General features: G+C 41.2%; 1 protein-coding gene across 4 annotated transcripts in view; it reads left to right on the forward strand.

Moving 5' to 3' along the window:
- The window catches only part of kiaa1549la (KIAA1549-like a), a 109,251-nt gene that overhangs the window by 81,321 nt on the left and 7,419 nt on the right, over nucleotides 1-20,511 (forward strand). For 2 of the 4 annotated variants that reach the window (XM_070971532.1, XM_070971530.1), the window contains 6 exons: nucleotides 7,095-7,240; nucleotides 13,010-13,134; nucleotides 14,134-14,354; nucleotides 16,531-16,663; nucleotides 18,876-19,117; nucleotides 19,403-19,568. In XM_070971532.1, coding sequence (XP_070827633.1) covers nucleotides 7,095-7,240; nucleotides 13,010-13,134; nucleotides 14,134-14,354; nucleotides 16,531-16,663; nucleotides 18,876-19,117; nucleotides 19,403-19,568 — 1,033 coding nt within the window. Of the gene's footprint in view, nucleotides 1-7,094; nucleotides 7,241-13,009; nucleotides 13,135-14,133; nucleotides 14,355-16,530; nucleotides 16,664-18,875; nucleotides 19,118-19,399; nucleotides 19,569-20,511 lie in introns of all 4 variants that reach the window. The other 2 variants (XM_070971527.1, XM_070971531.1) reach the window with 1 other exon arrangement.

The following is a 20,511-nucleotide window of genomic DNA, read 5'->3' on the forward strand; positions in this document are numbered from 1 at the left end:
TTCTTCTTCTCACAGAAATGCAAATTCAGAAACACACACACAAGACAGTTCCTTTACACACCGCTAAACAAAACTGAATGGAGGTGGGATTAGTTGTGCTTTGCTTCTCAAGGATGATAAACATGTATATTTATAACCCAGGCTATAGCCATGCCAGAGGGAGCCATCGGTGTAACAATGATGACAGTGTAAAATGCTGAAAGAGGTGGCACACTGCGATAATCAGCTTTAGCAACATCTATATGCGCACACATGTATCTTATGGGGAGCAATCTCTTCGAAGACGGTATCGTAGGTTATCCCACCACCTGGGTGCACACTAATTAGAAAATGAGGCAGTATCTCATCCGCTAACCAGTGCAGTATGGAGTGCAATGGGATAAGAGGGGAGATTTCACACCTAAAACAACAACAAAGGATGCAATTATTCTTGGACTTTATAGTGGTAACTGAACAGCTGAGAGCTAGATTTCTGAAGTGTTTTCTCTCTTCAAATGCACAGGCACAAACAGGCTCGGAGCGTTAAGGCAGAGGAAGAAGAAAGGGTGATGAGAGAAAACAAAGCTCAGTCTGTGCCCGACCTCACTGACTCGTTAACCGTCCTGTTTATGCATCGGACAGTCAGTAGTTTACTCTGTGATCAGGAGTAAAGAGAGTGAAAAGACTCCTCACTGACAGGTGTGGAAGTATTTGGTTGTCATTTTCACATCTATAAAATGACTTTTGCTTTGTTTGGTTTGTAGCAAAATGCAGTTTAGCAGAAGCTACTTTCCAATATGATCCACTATGAAACCTTTCTGACGGCATTGCATCTTACATAAATTCCACATACAAATAAAACGGCTGATGGGAGATCTTGTATAGTGCACGATTTAGTAAGTAGGAAATGATTCCCGATTCTGTACTGAGGTATGGTGGAGCTTTGATAATGAGAATATCTTTCATTGTTTAGATGTTTGGTCCCATTTTTAAACAGACAGAAGCCAGAGCAATAATAAATTAATCATCAAAATGATCAGAATTCATCAAGTGGGGAAAATGAATGTCTGCACCACATTTGTTTGCTTGAGACTTGAGATTTCACGCGTCGTCTGCAGAGCCACACTACTTGCATGGCAGAAAATACCAGCTGAATGTGTATTTAAGTGATTTCAGTGCATGCCATTGTAAACAAAATCTACACTAATTTAAAGTATGTGACACACATTCTGTGAAGGGAATGGAATAAAAGATCTTGTACTAAGTTGTCAAAATCAATGTTAAAGGCATTGGCTGTATCACTCCCTATTTACTATGCAGTGCAACAGATTGACTCTCCACCATTTCACCAAAGTCTCACAGTGTGTAAATATATTCACCATATAATGATCTTCAAAATTCCTGCAAGCGAATGAAAAATGCAGAGCCCATGGCATGAATACTTTCTGCTAACAATACAAAGCTGTGCATCGCATAGAGGCTGAGATCAGTGTAACTACCGTAGTGAATGAGTGAACGAGGGACTGATTTGTGGTACAGCAGAGGTTTTGATTTGTAGTAGGAAAAGTGTTACTAATAACGTTAACTATGCCTCCATTCTGTTCAAGTGTCCCAGTTAGCCACGACAGTGTGACGGAGAGAAAGCATGCACGACACCAGCAGCCTAAAACTGAAGCAGCTAAATGGGATTCAGCCATCATGCATTTTATTATTTACACCTGTGCTTTTCCTGCTTGCTACCACATATGAATGCACAGCAAAACACACGCACACAACCAAAAGCAGTCCACGAGACATAAATATCAGACTACTCCTTATGGTACATTTATTTATTCATCTTTATGCAATATATAAATTATACTACTTACACATTTGAATGAATTCCCTCCCTCATGCACTGAAATATACATCTGCAGTAACATAGTATGTGCACACACATGCTTTTAATTAAATATGTTGCTATATATACACCTTCAGATAGAAACTCAGATATAAATTTATAAAAATAAGTGAAATAAGTGAAAAATGCAAGATTTGACTGGCCCGTAATCCATTACTGTGCTACACCCACCCATTCCTCCAATCTCCATCCCTCTGCTACCCAGGAATCCCATGGCCATTATAGACATAAACCAACAGCATTCAGACAGAAAGGAGTTAGATAATTCTGCTAATTTCCTCCATCATCCATCATGATATCCACAGAAATAGCCAAGATTATACATGAAATATATGTGTACATATGAAGTAGCCAAAGTATGTAGGTATAGTATTTATGTATAATATTATACATAATAAAAAGGCAAGCAAGCAAATACATGAAAACATAGCTGAAGAAGACAATTAATCACAAGTATGTATACTAAAATACACAATTTTTCCAGTAATTTTGACCAGCAAATAATATTTTGTGTTTTGGTATTGTATAATTCTGCTGTAGAAAGCTCCAGGAGTGCAAAATCCTTCAATGAGTGTGGTTTTCAGGGACCAGTTACCATCCTTTTAGCAACTGTGAGACCAGCTGACAAGAGGCGCCTATCGTTTGTAATGTCTCCAAAGAGGAAGTGCCATCAAGTAGAGGACTCTGTGAGCGAGGGATGGCTCTCCCAGTCATTTTAGCTACATGACCTCCAAATCTCCAGATGAAAGAAAGAAAAGAAGTGCCCTGGAGGTTATAGGACATTTGTAAATCTTGGAATTCATGTTGCTGTAACATGTCTTGTAGAGTATGGACACCTTTGCCACCCGACACCCCCACTATGGAAAGAAAACAATTTTCCCACCAAGAGAGTCATTATGGAAAATTGGAGATCGGCCAAAGAATTTGTTGCAAATTTTTAGCAAACTGTTGGACTTTATGCCACGCGGTGAAAAGGTAGGAGATATTACCAAAAGTCTCAAAGATTTTATAGTGATGTAATAGTGATCAAGGGACTTTTGATCAAGATCTAAATCGTCTGTCTAAATGTGATGCAGTGTGTCATGTATGGTGATCGGCTCAAGGACCTCATATTTTCTGAGCCGTGGGCTGCAAAGAAAGAAAATCAAAGTGCAGATAAGGGGCTGCCCTGATGAGAGGATCTGGCGCTGTGGTTTTCTGATCTTGAGACTGAGTGAGTCATTCATTTCAACCGACAAACTATTAATGTTAATAAATTAATTTAGTTCAGCCTCAAGTTCTTGTCTGAAAGTGACTATGTTTACATGCACACTAATATTCCGCTATCATTGTAATTATTATAATATTCTGCTTTTGATACGGGTCATATAAAAAGCATCCTGCTGGATTCTCCAAATTAAGCCTTTTTTATGAATGGAGCATTTTCTGATTAAGACGTGGGAGATGAAACGTAATCAATTTTTGAACTTGTCTTATGCTGCGTAGAAAGAAAAGAAAATTCACAAGTAGAAGGATTCATCATGCACCAAATATCATTCCCCAAATTAGTATAAATTAAGACACCTTTGCTCTTTTTGGTATAACAGAGGGAAGCAATGCCTATTCAATGTCAATGATTACCGTAATTTCTGGACTATTGAGCGCACCTGAAAATAAGCCGCACCAACTATATTTAGAAAGAAAAAAAGATGTGTACATATATAGGCCGCACTTGTCTATAAGCCGCAGGTGCCCACGTTGTAACATGAGATATTTACACAGAAAGATTTTTTTAAATTTTTAATTACCGTAAACAAATGTTTGTTTGTTTTTTTCCCCCAAACAGTGTCTGTAACACGGCAGTAACATAGCAGTAGCACAGCAGTAAAACGACAGTAAAACTGCAGTAACACGGCAGTAAAACGACTGTAAAAGTGCAGTAACACGGCAGTAAAACGACTGTAAAAGTGCAGTAACACGGTGGTTAAAGAACATAACCAGCCTACCAGCCGTAGCCTGTTAGCCTACCAGAAAAGTCATTGGTCGCTATCTTCATCTTCCTCCTTCGCACTGAAACAACGCAAGTCGTCTTCTTCAGTATGGCTGGAAAACTAGCGTCTTCCTCGGTGCATTATCTCCTCCGCTTGTCTCTCTTGCTCTTGTGTTTCCTGCTAGAGCGCCCCCTGGAGGCCGTTAGCCCGTAAAAATCTATAGATTTAGCAGCTTCGTTGTTTAGGCAGCAGGGCTCAAAGCGTGTGAAAAAGTAGCGGTTTATAGTCCGGAAATTACGTATTCTGAAATCTACATCAGCCTCATTATAATGTGACTCCTGCGTAAATGCAAAAGACTCTTCCTGTGGAGGCGCTCCAGACTGCCTGTATGAGTGAGCGCCTATGAATTCCATGATAAAACAGATAAAACAGTAATCTGATTCATAGCCTTTCAAATTTGAGTCTAACATACAGCTGGGCAGGAAAAACAGTTTGGTGAGATTGATGTGAAGCAGAAAGTAATGCCACACTCAGCCTTGACCAGCAAACATCCTGCTTCTCCAGAAAAGACACCCCCACCCCCCCAATCAAAAGAAAGTGTACCAGTGACCATGAAGGAGCAGACGTAGCTCCTCCATGCTCCAATCAAAGCAAAACAGACCATTAGACCATGGGACAGAGAGCCAAACAGTATAACAATAAAGCCCCACACGGTATCTTAAGAGATGAAACAAAGCAAACCGGGCATGACCGTGAACGCCACCTGTGGCTGAACAGCTGGAACAGCATCGTGCGGCTTGGTTCGAGGGCTGTGCACAAAAACTGGATTTCTCCTCAGCGCGGTCACACAACGGACAGCTACTTTAATTCAGTCTTGTATTTTTCTCAAAAATACTTCTGAAGACTGTGCTATTGTCCTGACACTGAAGGTGATCTGAACTGTGTGCTTCAAGATGCAGCATTTGAGATGCTTGCTGAAAACCTAAAAGAAGTGAAACTGTTAGAAACAACAGCAATTATTTCAGCTGCGTCTGAGGACAGAGAAAGGTGCGGACTGAATGCTAACCATGGGGAAAAGTGGAAGGACAGTTTCACACAGAGAGCATTTATTCTGCTCGCTGCACCCTCCAGAGAGCTCCAGTGTGTGAGGCACAAAGAAAAAAGAGAGGCAGGGAGTCAAACATTGCTTTCTGGCAGTGTGATTATTGATTCTGGTGTTCCTCTCTCTGGCCTCCCCACACAGATTTACATGGAATACACATTGTATTTCTTCCTCCATGCCTCGGGCTGTTTGCTTAATACCACGACTTTTACTGGGCCTCGGCCAGCCATTGACCGCTGCTCAGGCTGCGCTGTGTGTGTGTGTCTCTGTGTGTGTGTGTGTTAACGTGTGTCTGTGTGTTCACACAGACAGGGTGTTAGCCTCGCCTGTGGCTCTGTAATGTCCGGTCTTGCTGATCTGTGCACATCACACCACCTGTAGATAGGCCTGTCACATGTTGTGTCGCTGTTGCGACTTACATGCCTCAAGGCTGTGTGTGTGTGTGTGTGTGTGTCTGTGCGCGTGTGGCCATGTATTACTGATGTTGTGGGGACATAAATCTGTTTTACACAGTCACATTATGGGGACTCACCTTCCTTATGGGGACAAAACGAGAGTCCCCATAATGTAATTCATTCAGTTTGAGGGTGTAGACTGGGGGTAAGGTCAGGTTAAGGTTAAAGTTAAGGTAAGGGTAAGTTAGGTTAGGGTTAGGTGAATACTGGTTATGGTTAGGGTTTGGGTAAGTCTCCAGGAAATGCATGTAAGTCTATGTAATGTCCCTGTGAAGACACGACTGCGTGTGGGTGTGTGTAGATATGTGTGTGTGTGTGTGTCCTGTACCTGGTTTATGATGTGTGTGAGGCTGGAACAAAGAGAATGAGGGCTGTATATGTCTCCATATATGTCGCTGCCTGACTTTATTGACTCTTGTATAGTCAAGTGTGCGTGTCGTGTTTAAGTGTGTGTATGGGTGACATACATATATACTGAGCTATTTCCATCAAGGCTCTTGGCTGTTAACAACCTGCCCAACAAAATTAGGATTATTTCTGCTCTACTTGTCCTTTACATTTATGCTCTAATTCCCAACATTTTCTAGCCTTAAATATAGCATTTTTTTTTTTTTTAAAACATGTATGTAATGTATTGTTTCTGTTAATAAAAACACAAACCAATGTGGGATCGCAAACCATCTCACAATAAGTGCAGCCCAAAATTATGATCATTCCAAAACATGACAAAGATGTACCAATGTGCAGTACAATACAACAGCACAGGAGATATACGGTTTGCCTTGTTAGCTGGTAGCCTTAGCATTTAAAAGAAAGTCTTGGTCCAACCCTTTTGATTTAACCTTTAAGACAATTTCTTTAAACAACTGTACCTCATTACTAAACAACCACGACAAAGATCTGTTGATCTGATGTTCAGAGGAGTGCACCGATAAACAGGCCATATTGGAATGGTTCTGTAATCTGTAAGTTATCCACATATGATATACATCATAACTTGCAGCATTTGGTCATAAATGGTATGAACTTCTAACATGGTCAAGAATACAAAGGTATGCATTTAAACACTGAGAAGTCATAGAGGAAAAGCCGTCAGAAAAGAAATCTTCCATTGTTCCATTTGAGAAATTCTTGGTTGTTAAGTGTCGGGCACATCAGGGGTCTTGATCTCAGGGAGTCCTGTGTAGCTTCAAACAGGGCCAGTAATCACTAATCAGCCCTGTCTCCTGTCTTCTCCAGGAGGTCTAAATGTAAATGCCAGTCTTTGTTTTATGGATTAAAGACAGGAACTAGCATCCTTGGTCTGAATTTATAGACCTGGCATATAGAAAAATCTCTGGGTTCTGCTCAATGATGTCTGACCTTTGTCAAAATTTGTCACATCACTTTTGTGACAAATCAGTGAGTTTTAATCATCTTTGGTTCTTTGTTTTCGTTTTGAGATCCCCTTTTTTATTTTTGCATTTTTATTAATGGATGAAATTAACTTCACCTGCAATACACAACATGTCTTTGGGTTTTTTAAAACGCTCCATTAATATTTGTTTTTAGCTGATTTTTAAAGTTGATTGATAGTGTGTTTCCAGGATTAACTGTGAGGTGATGCCCTGTTTGTGTACACACTGAGACTCACGAGCCCTCCTCTCTCCTTACTCCCTTGCCTCTTTCTGTTGCCATGGATACTACAGGCGGTTGCCAAGCGAGGAGGACGGCTCGATGTCGAGCAATGGCTCCGGGAAGCTGAACACTAGCAAGAGCTCCTCGGCCAGGAGGACAGCGACCGGCGGCAGCAGCAAAAACGGCAAGGAAGAGCTGCACAAGAGAAGCACCAACGGTGAGGAGGAGGAGGAGGAGGAGGAGGAGGAGGAGGAGGAGGAGGGGGTCAGGGAAGAAAAAGTGGGAAGGTTAAGAGAGACAGGTAGGTGGTACAGGAAAGGAGTAAGTGAGGGAGAAGAGAGGACACATGGAGAGACAGACAGACACGCTGACAGACAGATAAAAAGACAGAAAGTCTGTGTCTCCTTATGTTTCCCCATCACAAAGTCTGTCACTGCTAATAAATAAGTGCTTACGACCAAAAACAAGCAACACACATACACTCATCTAAGTCACGCACACACAGTTGTTACACTACTTGTGTCGCCCCAACACACACCCACACAGTACACGAGTGACTTGTGGGGACATTACATAGACTTCCATTCATTTCCAGGAGACGTATCCAAACCCTAACATAACCACTGACTCCAACTGGAATTAGCTAGTCATAAACACACACACATTTTCATATGATGATAGGACGATTAATATGAGCTAATGAAGCACACATGACCACAGAGAGTGAGCACACTCATACATACGGTGACTCAGCCTGATGTTGCATCACATAACTGTCGGTGATGACATATGTACTCATGTCACACACTCTCACATGTATTTTTACTCCACACACACACACACACACACACTCTGATAGGCACAAAAAGTGTACAAAAGAGCCATTTGATGTGCTTGGATTTCAGCATTTCAGATGTTTTCATGTGGCTTACCTCATTCCAGGATGCAAAGCTGAAAAATGCCGTATAGAGATAAAAGGCAGCGGTTGGCAGCGCATGTGCCTTAAGCACTGCATCGAGTTACTTTTGAGTGGATTCACAGAGGAAAGACAGGAGCGTGGGTGGAAAGAGTTGTGACAGCATACTGTCACGTTAGTCCATACAAGCCACAGCATATCGTTTGTGCATTAGAAGAATGACTCGGTATTAAACCTGTGACATTCAGAGGGATCCTCATCCTGGGAGAAAAGACACTGATACACTGTAGAGCTATTCAAAACAAACTAGCTGTATGTTTAAAGAAAGGGATGTGGATCACACACCCATTTATTCTGAAGACAGAATGTTGGCAAGTCATTAAAAGCAGGTCATGAGAAAGCATTAGGAAATTATTTATTAAACGCTGCTGAAGTCAAACTTATGTACCAGATCTTGCCAGGACCACTCTGCGAGGAATGTGATCAATATGTCACTGAAGCTAAGATCCATTCATTTCCTCCACAGAGGTGAACATCAAACCAGATTCCTGTGTTGCCTGGTTTTCATTTTAATGTATTTTCAAAAATGTAGTGTCATTCCAGTTTCCTGAATCTCCGCCAGCATATTTGATTTGTTCAATAACTCAAAGAGGTCTGGTGTTGTGCTCATCGATGGCTGTTTCTCCTAGAAATATACCCACAAGTATATGCAGCAGACGTTAATGTAGGAAATGCAGTCAAATACTGCTTTTTAGTTAGGTGTTAAGTTACTTTTTAAAACATTTACAGCTGATGCTTTTCTGTCAAGTTCAATTTCTTAATAGCTAACGATTGTTAGCCACTCTGTGGTAGCTACTGAAATGCTTGTTTCCAGTGGTCTCCTATTTCTGAATCCAAATGTTCAATGCATCATCAAGTTCATCAAATGCACAGTATAGATTGCATTTGTTACGTCTGCACCATTTCAGCAAACTCCACATTTTGCACACAGCTTGAAGACATAAATGTGACATACTTGGTATTTTTGGTAACTTGACTAAGAATTCAAATTTAATTCTGTGTGTTTGGACAGTGCACTGCTGCAGAACATGAACTTGCAATAATGATGTTCTCGAAAGGTCGGATGGGTTTGATAAGTTGATTGAAATAATTGGTATTGCTGTTGCTTGGAGTCTTATCCATCTGCACAGCTCCCTCCAGTGTCCAGTGATTATACTTGATAACTTCATTCACACTTTGAGAAAGATTCCTGTTCGGTCACAGGATTATAATATGTGTTTTTATCTATAGTTATCAGTGATGGCAGTAAATGTACTACATCTTCATTATGACTTGTCCAACAGATTACCAGGCAGATCCTTTTCCAGCTCTGCAGACGCTGCAATCACTGATAACACTGCAAAGTTGTTTCTGTTCAGTGACATTCTAGGACGCTGCGACTTTCAATCTATTTTGCATCAGCAAACCAATGTTCACAGTAATTTGTGTGATTTATAGTGTTTATGCAAGCGAATGAAGGAATACCCAGAGGAGAGGAGGGGAGGATGAGTAATTGTTTCATTTTCTCACTAGTGCTCACAGACAACAGAAGATGGACAGAAGTACAGTGCTGTTTTCAGGAAAGAAAAGAGAGACGCTAGAAAAACAGATTGGAGCACACGGGCACTCTGTTCTGGAAAATGAAAGATTAATTAAAAGTGTAAATCCAGTAAACTACAAGCACAGATGTGTGAGTCAGAGAGAAAGAAGGATTGCATATAAAACCACATGAAGCAAAGCAAAATACAGTACAGATATAAAAAAAGAAAACAGAAATAATAAGAAAAGAAGATAAGGGAAGTGAAGAAACTTTTTTACCCGTGAGCGGATTTAAATTATTCTCAACAACTTCTGTAATACAACAGGAGAACATTGCACAGAGCGTACCTGCAGATACAAAGATGCTTCTTTTCAGCGGCATGTATCTGGTGTTTGTAAAGTCTTGTCTGGCATTTTCAGCTTTTCTGACAGCTGTCATGTGATTTGGAGGTAATGTGGTCACAGTGGTTTTATTCCCAGGTTAGAGGAATAATTTGACATTTTGAGAACTGCGCTTAATCGCTTTCCTGCAGAGAGTTAAATGAGAAGACGGATACAAACTAATCATGGAGGTAAGCCAGGAGCCAGTTAGCTTATTTTAGCTTAGCATCGGGACTGCAAGCATGGAGAAACAGCTCACTTGGCTCTCTGAAGCTGTACTTAACCTGCTTTTTTTGGGGAGTTACATGCTGGAAACGGTGACCAGCGACCTGATGATGATGGTGCGATGCACAGACATGAGAGCGGTATCCATTATTCTTTTTATTTAGATTTTTAATTACACCAGCAGTTATTGTAGGAGAGCTCTGGAGCAACACCTTTGGCAATAATTTCAATTAGAATTTTCACCTTTTAATTTATTGTGTTTCATTTCCCACTTCCACATTACTTGCGAGACAATTCATGATCACTGTGCTTTGATCGCAGACGATGAGAGCAGAACAGTTACATCTCATTAGTCGGTCACAGATGTGCAGGAAAATCGAGTCAAAAAGTCTGGACACAGCTGGTAGCTCTCATTGTGTATGAGGACACGGCTGCTGTGGTGCGCTGTGAGTCTCTATCAGACAGATTAGTCTCTGCTCTCAGCTTACGCGACAGAAGGTTACAGTCGAAACGTGTTGTGGGATTTATTTTTCATTACAGCTCCATTTTATATTAAATGACTTTTAGAGCACTTGATCTTAAATAGTTGAAGGAGGATGACGTGAAACAAAGATCTCGCTATCGATCAAACTGACCCTCAAATCGATCTTCATCCTCAGATCAATCCTTGGCCTTTTTCTGTACAGCTAAATGTTAATGACTGTGGTCTTTCTGTAATCTGTTAGATGCAAATGCAAAATGTTTTTATGTCCTGTGCGTAGTTACTTAACAAACAGACTTTACCATCTCTATAGCCACACTGCAAGTTTGGATACACAAAAAAATCTCCATGCTTGAAAGCATTAAGGAGATCACCGCAGACATAAAGCAATAAAAATTCAAAGCAAAGCACTTATCAACAAGCAGATTGTCGATTGAATCACAGTGTTTATCTCCTCCAGTACAGAAAACATTCATAAAAAATTGCCCTTAGTAACAGCTGCTGCAAAAGTTATTTCATTCCTGTAATGCAAACACGTATTCTGTAGCAACCGGATGAAGCTACATGATCACGGTACTCTATTCCAACACCACTCAGCCATGTCAGGAAAACACTTTGATTAAACAGGCCAGTGTTGGAAATCAGTTGTGACAGTAGTAGAAACGGCCTTATGGCAGCCACCTGCGTTCAGAGTGCACATTATTTACATCCAGTATCATCCTTTCCAATCTGGTTCACAGCCTCTGCTGCTTGTGATGCCACCTTTCCTGACCTTACCTGTCACACTCTGATAGTCGGCTCAGGAACAGCAACAAATAAAGCAGGCTGAGCTGCAGCCAGGATGAATGGTGACAGTGTGGGTTTGGAGATGAGCTAATGACAGACTGTAGCCCGACAATGAAGGAGTCTGCCATATGATGTCAGTCAGCAGTGAGTCACAGTGGACCCAGTGCATCACAACACTATCCATCTGCTGCTCCCTGCAAAAACATGCACACATAAGTACAGTGAGCCCCTTAATATACTGTAAGAGGCAGATGACATCGCATACAGCTGACGTTTCCTCATCGAGGTAAACAACATAAATGGCACAGAGTGTGTGCTTTCAGTTATGGTACCTTAACACAATTTGTAGTGGATTATGCTGTAAATTTGTGAAAGTTGCCATGACAACATGGCAGTAAATTTTACATTAGAGACAAATTCGACAAAATATCATTATTTTGAGTGCACAACAGCATAGCAAGGCCAATGAAAGCATGGAAACATAACACAACACCTGGAATGAAGCTGAAAGCAGACTTTCAGAAATGTGCATGAACAAGCTGATACACACACACACGCACAAACGCGCGCGCACACACACACACACACACACACCTGCTGTACATATACTCTCTTAACAAGGCCATTATGTTCTTGCATAGTTGAATTTTTATTTGTTTGCTAACTTTTCAACACATTTCACATTTCTTATGGCCAGGTCCTTAACCGAGTTACAACACTTTGTTCAGAACCTTACTTAAAAATAACATTTCTTCAAATCTCTAGTTAATACTGTAAGCCAAACTTCTTGTGTGTTGAACATTATCTCTACACATTTTACAAACAGAAAATTCCAACTCACAGGGCAAGCAGCACTAATCACCAGCCAACAGTCATGCTAGCAATCAGTGAGCTCAATTTAAAACTCAGTTTGCAACAAAACTAAAATTCAGCAACTATATTCTACATATATCACGAACAAATATCGTCCAAGGAAACAATGTAGGAAGATACACTGCAGCAGGATAAACAGTCACGCTCTGCTCTTGCCAACCCATCAGTTTGACATTTAGTGAAATAAGCTTATTCGGCTCTGCACATAAGGTAAACCCTTTGGTTTTTATAGGGACTGAACAAGATAGAATGTTAATGTACTTTAGAGATGCTGATAAGTGAAATACTTTTACTGTAGCTTTGGACAGAGCCAGGATAGTTGTTTCCCCTGTTTTCAGTCTTCATGCTAAGATAATCATCATCCAATCATCTGCTGACTCTAGCTTTATGGTTGCCATGCAGACATAAGAGTGGAAGAAAGTAAGTATGTACACAAAACTCTAGCAAGCATAAAGCACAACCTTAAATGCACTCAGACAGAGGGTAAGACACCCATTTTAGGACTAAAAAGCTTCTTGGAAGCAAGGAAGGTCAAATTAAATCAGTTTATATTACGCCAGAGACCGCCGTGATTACCCAGATTTGCAAGCTTTTTCCCGCAATTTGACAGTTACACTCAGTGGATTAAATAAAATTGCTCTTTAAATAATGTGGGAGTAGGTATACTTTGCATTGCATCACAGCTTCCTGGACGGACCATCCCTCTCTGACTCTCGCTCACCTGTTTGTCTCTCTCCTCCTCCCAGACCCGTATGAGGAACATTCAGGCTCTCTGCGTCTCATCACCATCAAACCCATGACGGCCCAGCCAACCTACTCCTACCCCTCCTCCTCATCGCACAGCCAAGACTCTGTGGTCATCAACGGGGAGGTGAGTATGCACACGCGCACAAACACACACACACACACGTAATGTACGTGCACTGTCATAGGTCTATCGTGCTCAGCTGTGAGATGAGTCCACAGCGTTGACAGTATAGGACACATATTTTTCCGTCATGGTTCATTTTTATGCTTGTTAGAAGGCACAGAGCCGCTCTTTGGTGAAAAACACTGTGAACATTAGGCCTCCTCTGCATGGAACAAGCAGAGGACCATTCTTTTCTCTGCATTTCAGCACCAACATTGTTCCATGATACAGTCAGTAGTGTAAAAGCTGCAGTTTATGCAGCTTTAATTGAAAGAGCGAACCTTTCATCTATGTGGAAATTTGCCAGAATTTTCCAGCCCCAGTGTTCTACAATCTTCTACAATGTTCAAAATGCAGCTTTTAATGTTAATGAAGGCAGTGTCTGTAACAGGCTAGATTAAAAACTCTTACTAATTATGTTCACGTGTGACTGAATGTAATCTTGGTTCTGCAGAAACACTGCACACACTGATGAGCTGTTTGTTGCACACAGCTGCTACTTGTAGGATTATTTCCTTTGAGGTTATTATATGTTTGTAGTAATGGAAATTATAGTAAAAATAATGGATGCGTGGCTAAAATAAAACTAATTCTAATGCATGGGATTTCTCATAGTAATGGTACCTTGAAGGCATCAGTTCAGAGACCTCTAGGTTGGAGGTGTTGGCGAAGAAAGACGACTGAATACTGATACTAAATTCAGCTGCTGTTGCTACAAACACTGTGTGTCCTCTCCTCTGATCTCTCACCCCTCTTGTCACTTTTCTTTGACTCAGCCTGTCACCTATCACACTTCTCCCCCCCGTCTTCCTTATTCCACCTCAGTCTATCCACCCCTCTCTGCAGCAATACACAGTTCATCAGAAAGAATTAAAACAGCGCTCAGCTGGCTGCCTCTGGGCATATGGAGCCAGGAAAATATGATTACTTGAGTTCAATACTTGAATGGATTGTTTGCAGGCAAACCATGGTGGGCTGAAGCAGAAGTCAGACATCGAGCACTACAGGAACAAGCTGCGTCAGAAGGCTCGGAGGAAGGGGTACGGGGAGTTCTCTCTGTCTGAGAGCGGCAGCCATGGCTATAGTCACCGTGACACCAGGCACAATCGGCACGATAACGGGGTCAAGGAGCCAATGACAGCTGAGGAGAAGAGGGCCTCGTTTGCAGGATGTCACAAGAGGTATGGAGGACAGTCAGTGGGGGTTCCACAAAAATAAGATTTAATGTGAGAATGACTGTGCCTTTAATCAAAGCCGTCACTGGCATTAACTGCACTGCAGATGGTCCAATCAACAGAATCGACTGAAGAAATACACTCAGATAAAAGCTGCCGTGGGACAAAATCCCACCAAATGTTATAGCCGTTAAATAAAAATGTTTGACGTCTTAAGTTAGAGGATTAGACTTCACTCTCAAAGCTGAGCCCCATTTCATTCTTGAAGCGTATTGAATTCATCTATTTTTGTTCCAGTTGATTTCATCATTGTTTAAGCAGTAAACCATCAAACTAAGTGCTTTACAGCTGGCTGCTATTGTTTGGCAGAATGCATTCTACTTTCATGAAATAGTTTCATAAATTTGTTTTTATTTAATCAGTAATAATTGAGTGCTAAATTAATTCTACTTATTATAGATCTGCTGTAGATGTGTGGCTGTGGAGTATAGTTGCTAAGCAACACTTAAGGAGCGAGGGAGTAGCTGGGTTTTTTGGTCAGCGTGTCAATGTTTTCCAGTTCATACACACATGTGTTTTGCTTCTGTCACCAGCTGATGTAACACATTCAGTCTTTTCACATTTCAGGAATACTGTTGTGAAAAGCTTTCATCTGTCTGAAACTTAAACCGGACCAACAGAAAAGCCATGGCACAGTACTGCAGTGTAGTATTTTTTTTTTAAACAAACCGTTGCTTAATATTTCGATCGCACAAACAAATCTGGGCTTTGAGTGCACTTCATTAGTCGTGAATGTCTAATTAAGCTAAAAACTAAGCAGCAGGTAGTCCACAGTGTGAGCTTCCAGACCGCAAACGTCTGCCTCATGTCGATGTGTAATTCAGGATTCACTCTTTTCAATCCAGCAGCGTTAAATCAGAAATGACTCAATAAAAATCATGACCAAAAGGGATTAGTGGATGTCTGAGACGGCTGCTGATATTAAAGCCCAACTGGGTCGATTTGTTACTGTTTTAGACATGAAATTAGAGGAAGACTAATTGTCAACAATACAATTAAAACACACCAAACCAATGATGCTGTAAGGCCTTCAGAGGAAACAATGTCCAGAATTCACACTGTAAAATGTCAGTGCAACATGTATATCAAAGTATACAGAAAAGTAATTAACAATCCAGGAGGGGTCAGGATCAAAAAGAAAGTTAAAAAAAGAATTCAGTGAAAACCTTGAAGGGCCCACAGGTCTTTATTGGTTCTATATATATCTAAGATAAGATAAGATAAGATAAGATAAGATAAGATAAGATAAGATAAGATAAGATAAGATAAGATAAGATAAGATATACCTTTATGAGTCCCACAGTGGGGAAATTTCAGGTATTACAGCAGCAAAAGTGGATAGCAAACATAGAGGGCATCAGTAAAAGGACATTAAATATAAAACCAAACAATATAAACAAGGAATAATGAAATATGAACAAACAATACTGATATTGCACATTGATATGATTGCACATTGATATGAATTGATATCTCAATCATACTGCAGATGAACTGCATTTTTTGACACAGATAATCAGCTCAGATGAGCTCAGTTTGACTTTTTTATTGTAAATATTGATTCATGAGCACCAAAATAACAACTGATTAAACTGGTAAAAGCTCGAGCAACAACTCCTCACGTACTTAGTGAACCCAGATTAAACGTGTTTTCAAAGTAAAGTCAATTGAGTGTTAATATGCTGAGCAATAAGTCATGACAGTTAACAGTTGTCTCATTTATGGGCAACAAGAGCAAGACAGATGCTCCCATGAATGTTAGGTTTTAATTTCCTGAAGTTCAAATGACGATCTATGATCCAAACCACAGAATTGTCACTTTAATTATAAAATGTATTTCATTATTGTTTCATCTGGTCTTCTGTCCATCTGCTCCCAAGCCCACCTCCCTCAAATTATTCACCACACATAATATAAGCTGTTGTTTGTTTTTTTAAATTTGAAATTATATAGTTTGAGTGACCTGAATCACACCGTGTGTAACTAGCTAGTGTGTGTGTTACATGGAAACTCTCCTCACTCTCTAAAATCCCCAATTTCTCCCACCTAAATTCAGATTAGACGTGCCATCAGAAGTGCTTTCAGTATTTTAAGAGTGGCTCTTCTCACGCCTGTCCATCAGGTACTCCCACCCACGGGAGCCCACCTACTGGAGCCGGCAGTCTCTGAGCAGCCCGAGCCCGGTGGAGACGGAGATGGACCTGCTGGTGCTGAGAGAGCGATCCAGGCGGGGCATCCGAAACAACGGCTACGATGTGAGTGACTGGGAAAGCCGTGGACCTTCTGATTAGTGTCAATGTTCTTAAAACGCTGAGCCAGAAATGAGCTCGGTTGCATACAGAACAAGGTGTCAGGTGCAGGAAAAGTGCAGTGAATCCAACTGGTGTTAAGATGAGTTTTAAGAATGAAAACCGCTATAACCTGTAAGTTTGAACCAGGACCAAGGCTGCGTGAGTAGAGGATGTGAGGGATTTAAACAAGGAGATATTCAGATACACACTAAGAACATGCAAAGCCTCGAAGTATTTTGCAGTCGGATCCTGTAACAAACTGTAATATAGCGGCTCAGGACCGACCTCTGACCAGGTGAGTCATACAGAGCGATGATGTCTGGATCCTTCTTCCTGCAAATACTGTAGGTCACATGATGCCTGTGGCAGCGTTAAGCTCTGCCACTTTGTCAAACCAATAAAATAATCTTCTGAGAGCATTTATATCTTTAATCCTTCCTTTCCCTCCTTCACTCTCATTCTGATGCTGCGTGCTCACACCTAGAGGATTAACAAATCACCTTTCGATGAACCTTACAAAGCTGCACCAAACAGAGAGATAAAGACAGGGGAGGTAAGAGCGAGGAAATGACAAAAAAGATTAGAGAAAAAAGTGATTCCTTCATTTTAATGCAATGCAAAAGATGGAGCAAGCTCTGAGAGAGAAGGAGATAAAATGGGGAGCGATAGAGTGAGTGTGAGTGAAATCTCTTCATGCTGCTTCTCTGCTGCATCGCAGCAACAGCAGCGACCGTGCTACCTAGCTGAATGTCAATGATTCTGAATATGATTATAGCCTATTCATGGATTCAGATGGGAGGCTCGATAGAAGTTAATAGCCTTGGATGCACCAAACTCTTTGAAATGGCACAAAGAGAACAGAGTGTGTTTGTGCAGGAGCGTGTGTGTTTGCGTGTATTCACACAGTGGGTTTGTATCCCATCACTGTGGTTTTCATGCTTTAAAATTGTTGCTACGTGCAGCTCTCGACATTGTATCGTGTATTTATTGGGCTGGTTTGTCTGATTGGCTGGTTTGATTTTGTCATCTTATTACAGTGCTCTGTCATCCAAATGAATGAATTCATGCAAATTTTAATTGAATACGCACAAAATTAGTTACTGGAGTTTATGTACACATGTCTGATGTTAGTCAATTAAATTAACATTAATTATTTTATATGTGATTTTGGAATTTGACAGGGGCTGTGTGGAAGAGAGCAGAGAGGTTGTATATACATGAAATACACTTTGTGTGAAGGGTTAGGGTGAAATGGTAAAAGCTTCACTGCCTCTCGGATGGTAATAGAACAAATGCTAACCTGACGAAACCTACTGAAGAAAGAAGAAAGCATCACCGCTAACCTTTGATCAGTTCAGTTTTGTTGAAGCTGTTTTATAAAGGTGTTGATTCAAATTCAACAACAGTTGAACTGTATTGTGTTGTATTCACATGTGTTTTCCTTATATCAATGACACATCTGTCTGTATAATCAAGTACAGTTCAACAGCAAATGATCATACAGTTGAATCAACACCTAATAAACTGACAGAGACAGAGTGCATATTACATGTTATTGTTGATGTGGTCATATTTCAGGAGTGCCTGCTCCATAGAAGGTATGAGTCTGATAATAATAATAATAATAATAATAATAATAATAATAATAATAATAATAATAATAATACATTTTATTTAAAAGCGCCTTTCTAGACCCTCAAGGACACTTTACAAAGATAAAACAAGAACAGTGAAACAACAACAAGAGCTATACACAGATAAGAGCTAAAAATTGGACGGTGCAATGCTTTCTTGAACAGGTGGGTTTTGAATCTGGATTTGAAGTGGGGAAGAGAGTCGATGCTACGGATGTCTGGTGGCAAAGAGTTCCAGAGTTGGGGAGCAGAGCGGCTGAAAGCTCGGCTCCCCATGGTGATTCTACCTGATGATCATCGAAGAAAAGGGGGAAAAATGGTTTAGTTTAGACCCCCGTACTGAACACCTGCTGGGACACTGCAGACTGATGATGCATTGTCAGCTTCCCTAAAGTTTTTGTTTCTCCAGAAACCAGATGTTCATACAGTATATGATCAGGGATGGTCACTTAATCTCTGAGTGATTTCAGTGTCCATGTCCTCTTCAAAGTCCTCCTGACTCAGTGTGTGTGTGTGTGTGTGTGTGTGTGTGCGCTCTGCAGGGCGAACCAGAACCGTTTGAGGAGACCAACGTGGACCGTCTGATGAGCTCTCTTGGTTACGGAGGTGGATCTACTGGCACCGGGAATGGCAGCCTGGGGGTGAAAGCTCACCGTGGCTCTGACTCCTCCACACTGAGCTCCCAGCCATCCATTGACGAGGTCCGCACGCAGATGCATATGTTGCTAGGCAACGCCTTTAGCCTGGCACCTCCGGACCATGACCCTCCTTCTCCTCCAACCAAGTAAACTCATGTTTTTCGCATATTACTTATTTCTTAGCACATCTGCATGATTTACAGTACTGCGTAGGAAAAGAGAGACGTGCCCTGATGCAGAATTTGAAATCCCAGTGTTGAAGAGCGAGCATCCCACTCCAAGCTGTTTTACACGAAGAAGAGCAGATTTTTCTGAACATGTCTGCCTGATTATGTATACTGGAGAGAAAACAGGGAAACTAAAGAGACTAGGTGTGCATCTATTGTCTTAACTTTTTCTTCTTTGCTAATGTTCCTCTCTCTCATGAGCAGCCACCACCATCACCACCACCATGCCCACAGAGCCTACAACCCGTCCCACACCAGCCACTACAGTGATGGGGTGACCAGCGCCCCAGGGACCATGAACCATCCCTGTGGAGGCCGGCAGAGGAGCGCGGGCTATGAGGACATGCACCAGTGTAGCCTCCCCAAACCGGTAAGCACTAGGGGGAGCCTGTGCACCAATGGTTTTATTAGTCTATGCTCAGAGCATTTCGACACAGTGATGGCACAGCGTCTGGGCTCAGTACTTTATCCGAGGATACTTCGACATGTCGACTGCAGGAGCAAAGGATCGAAACACCCACTGATTAGCGGACGACTGCTCTACTTCCTGAGCCACAGCTCCCCCAAACTAATCCACATTAACTAATTTTCAGGCCAATTTGAGGCAGACATCGAGTTGTAAACATGCCAAAGAAACTCAGAAATTCCAGTTGAGGCAGACTCACATTAGCGTTCATTTGGAGTGTTTGTGTCAACCTGACAAATGTAGATACAGTATTTACTCTCCTCTTAGCCAGTCTGGGTTTCCACCAACTCCTGAGAAAGATATTGAGCTCTTTAGCAGCTAAATGGTCCACTGTGTTCACCCGAATGTCACGAACTTTGTCTGCTGTTTGGTGGCGGATAGTCTACAGTTGGTTTATTAGAGGTGGCTAGAAACAAGGTTGATGAGAGACTGAACCAGAACAGCGAAGATGTGGCCTGTAAAACCAAAACCACTCACTAAAAGCCACTAAAACAGTCAGAAGGGCTCATTCACATCATTCACATCTCACAGACACCTTTTAGATTATTTTACATTGCAAGTAGTCATTTTTGTTGTTGCTGTTTTGAAACAAAGTAGTGTGGAGTAGAAGTACAGTGTAGCACAAATCAATCAGTGACCAAAGCATAATGCTATGCTTGGAAAACCCATGCAGAGCAAGTCGAAAGTGGCCTAACAGCACTGGAAAACAAATAAAGCCTCTTTTTGTCTGTCGAGGTCATGAACATTTAGGTCCCTGTGCATATTCAGGTTCTCTACATTTTTGCACACATTGATTTGTATAGAGTCATGCAAAAAAAATAAAACTAACATAAAATATTACAGCACT

The sequence above is a fragment of the Chaetodon trifascialis genome, chromosome 10 (genome assembly GCF_039877785.1).
Source record: "Chaetodon trifascialis isolate fChaTrf1 chromosome 10, fChaTrf1.hap1, whole genome shotgun sequence".
NCBI lineage: Eukaryota > Metazoa > Chordata > Actinopteri > Chaetodontiformes > Chaetodontidae > Chaetodon > Chaetodon trifascialis.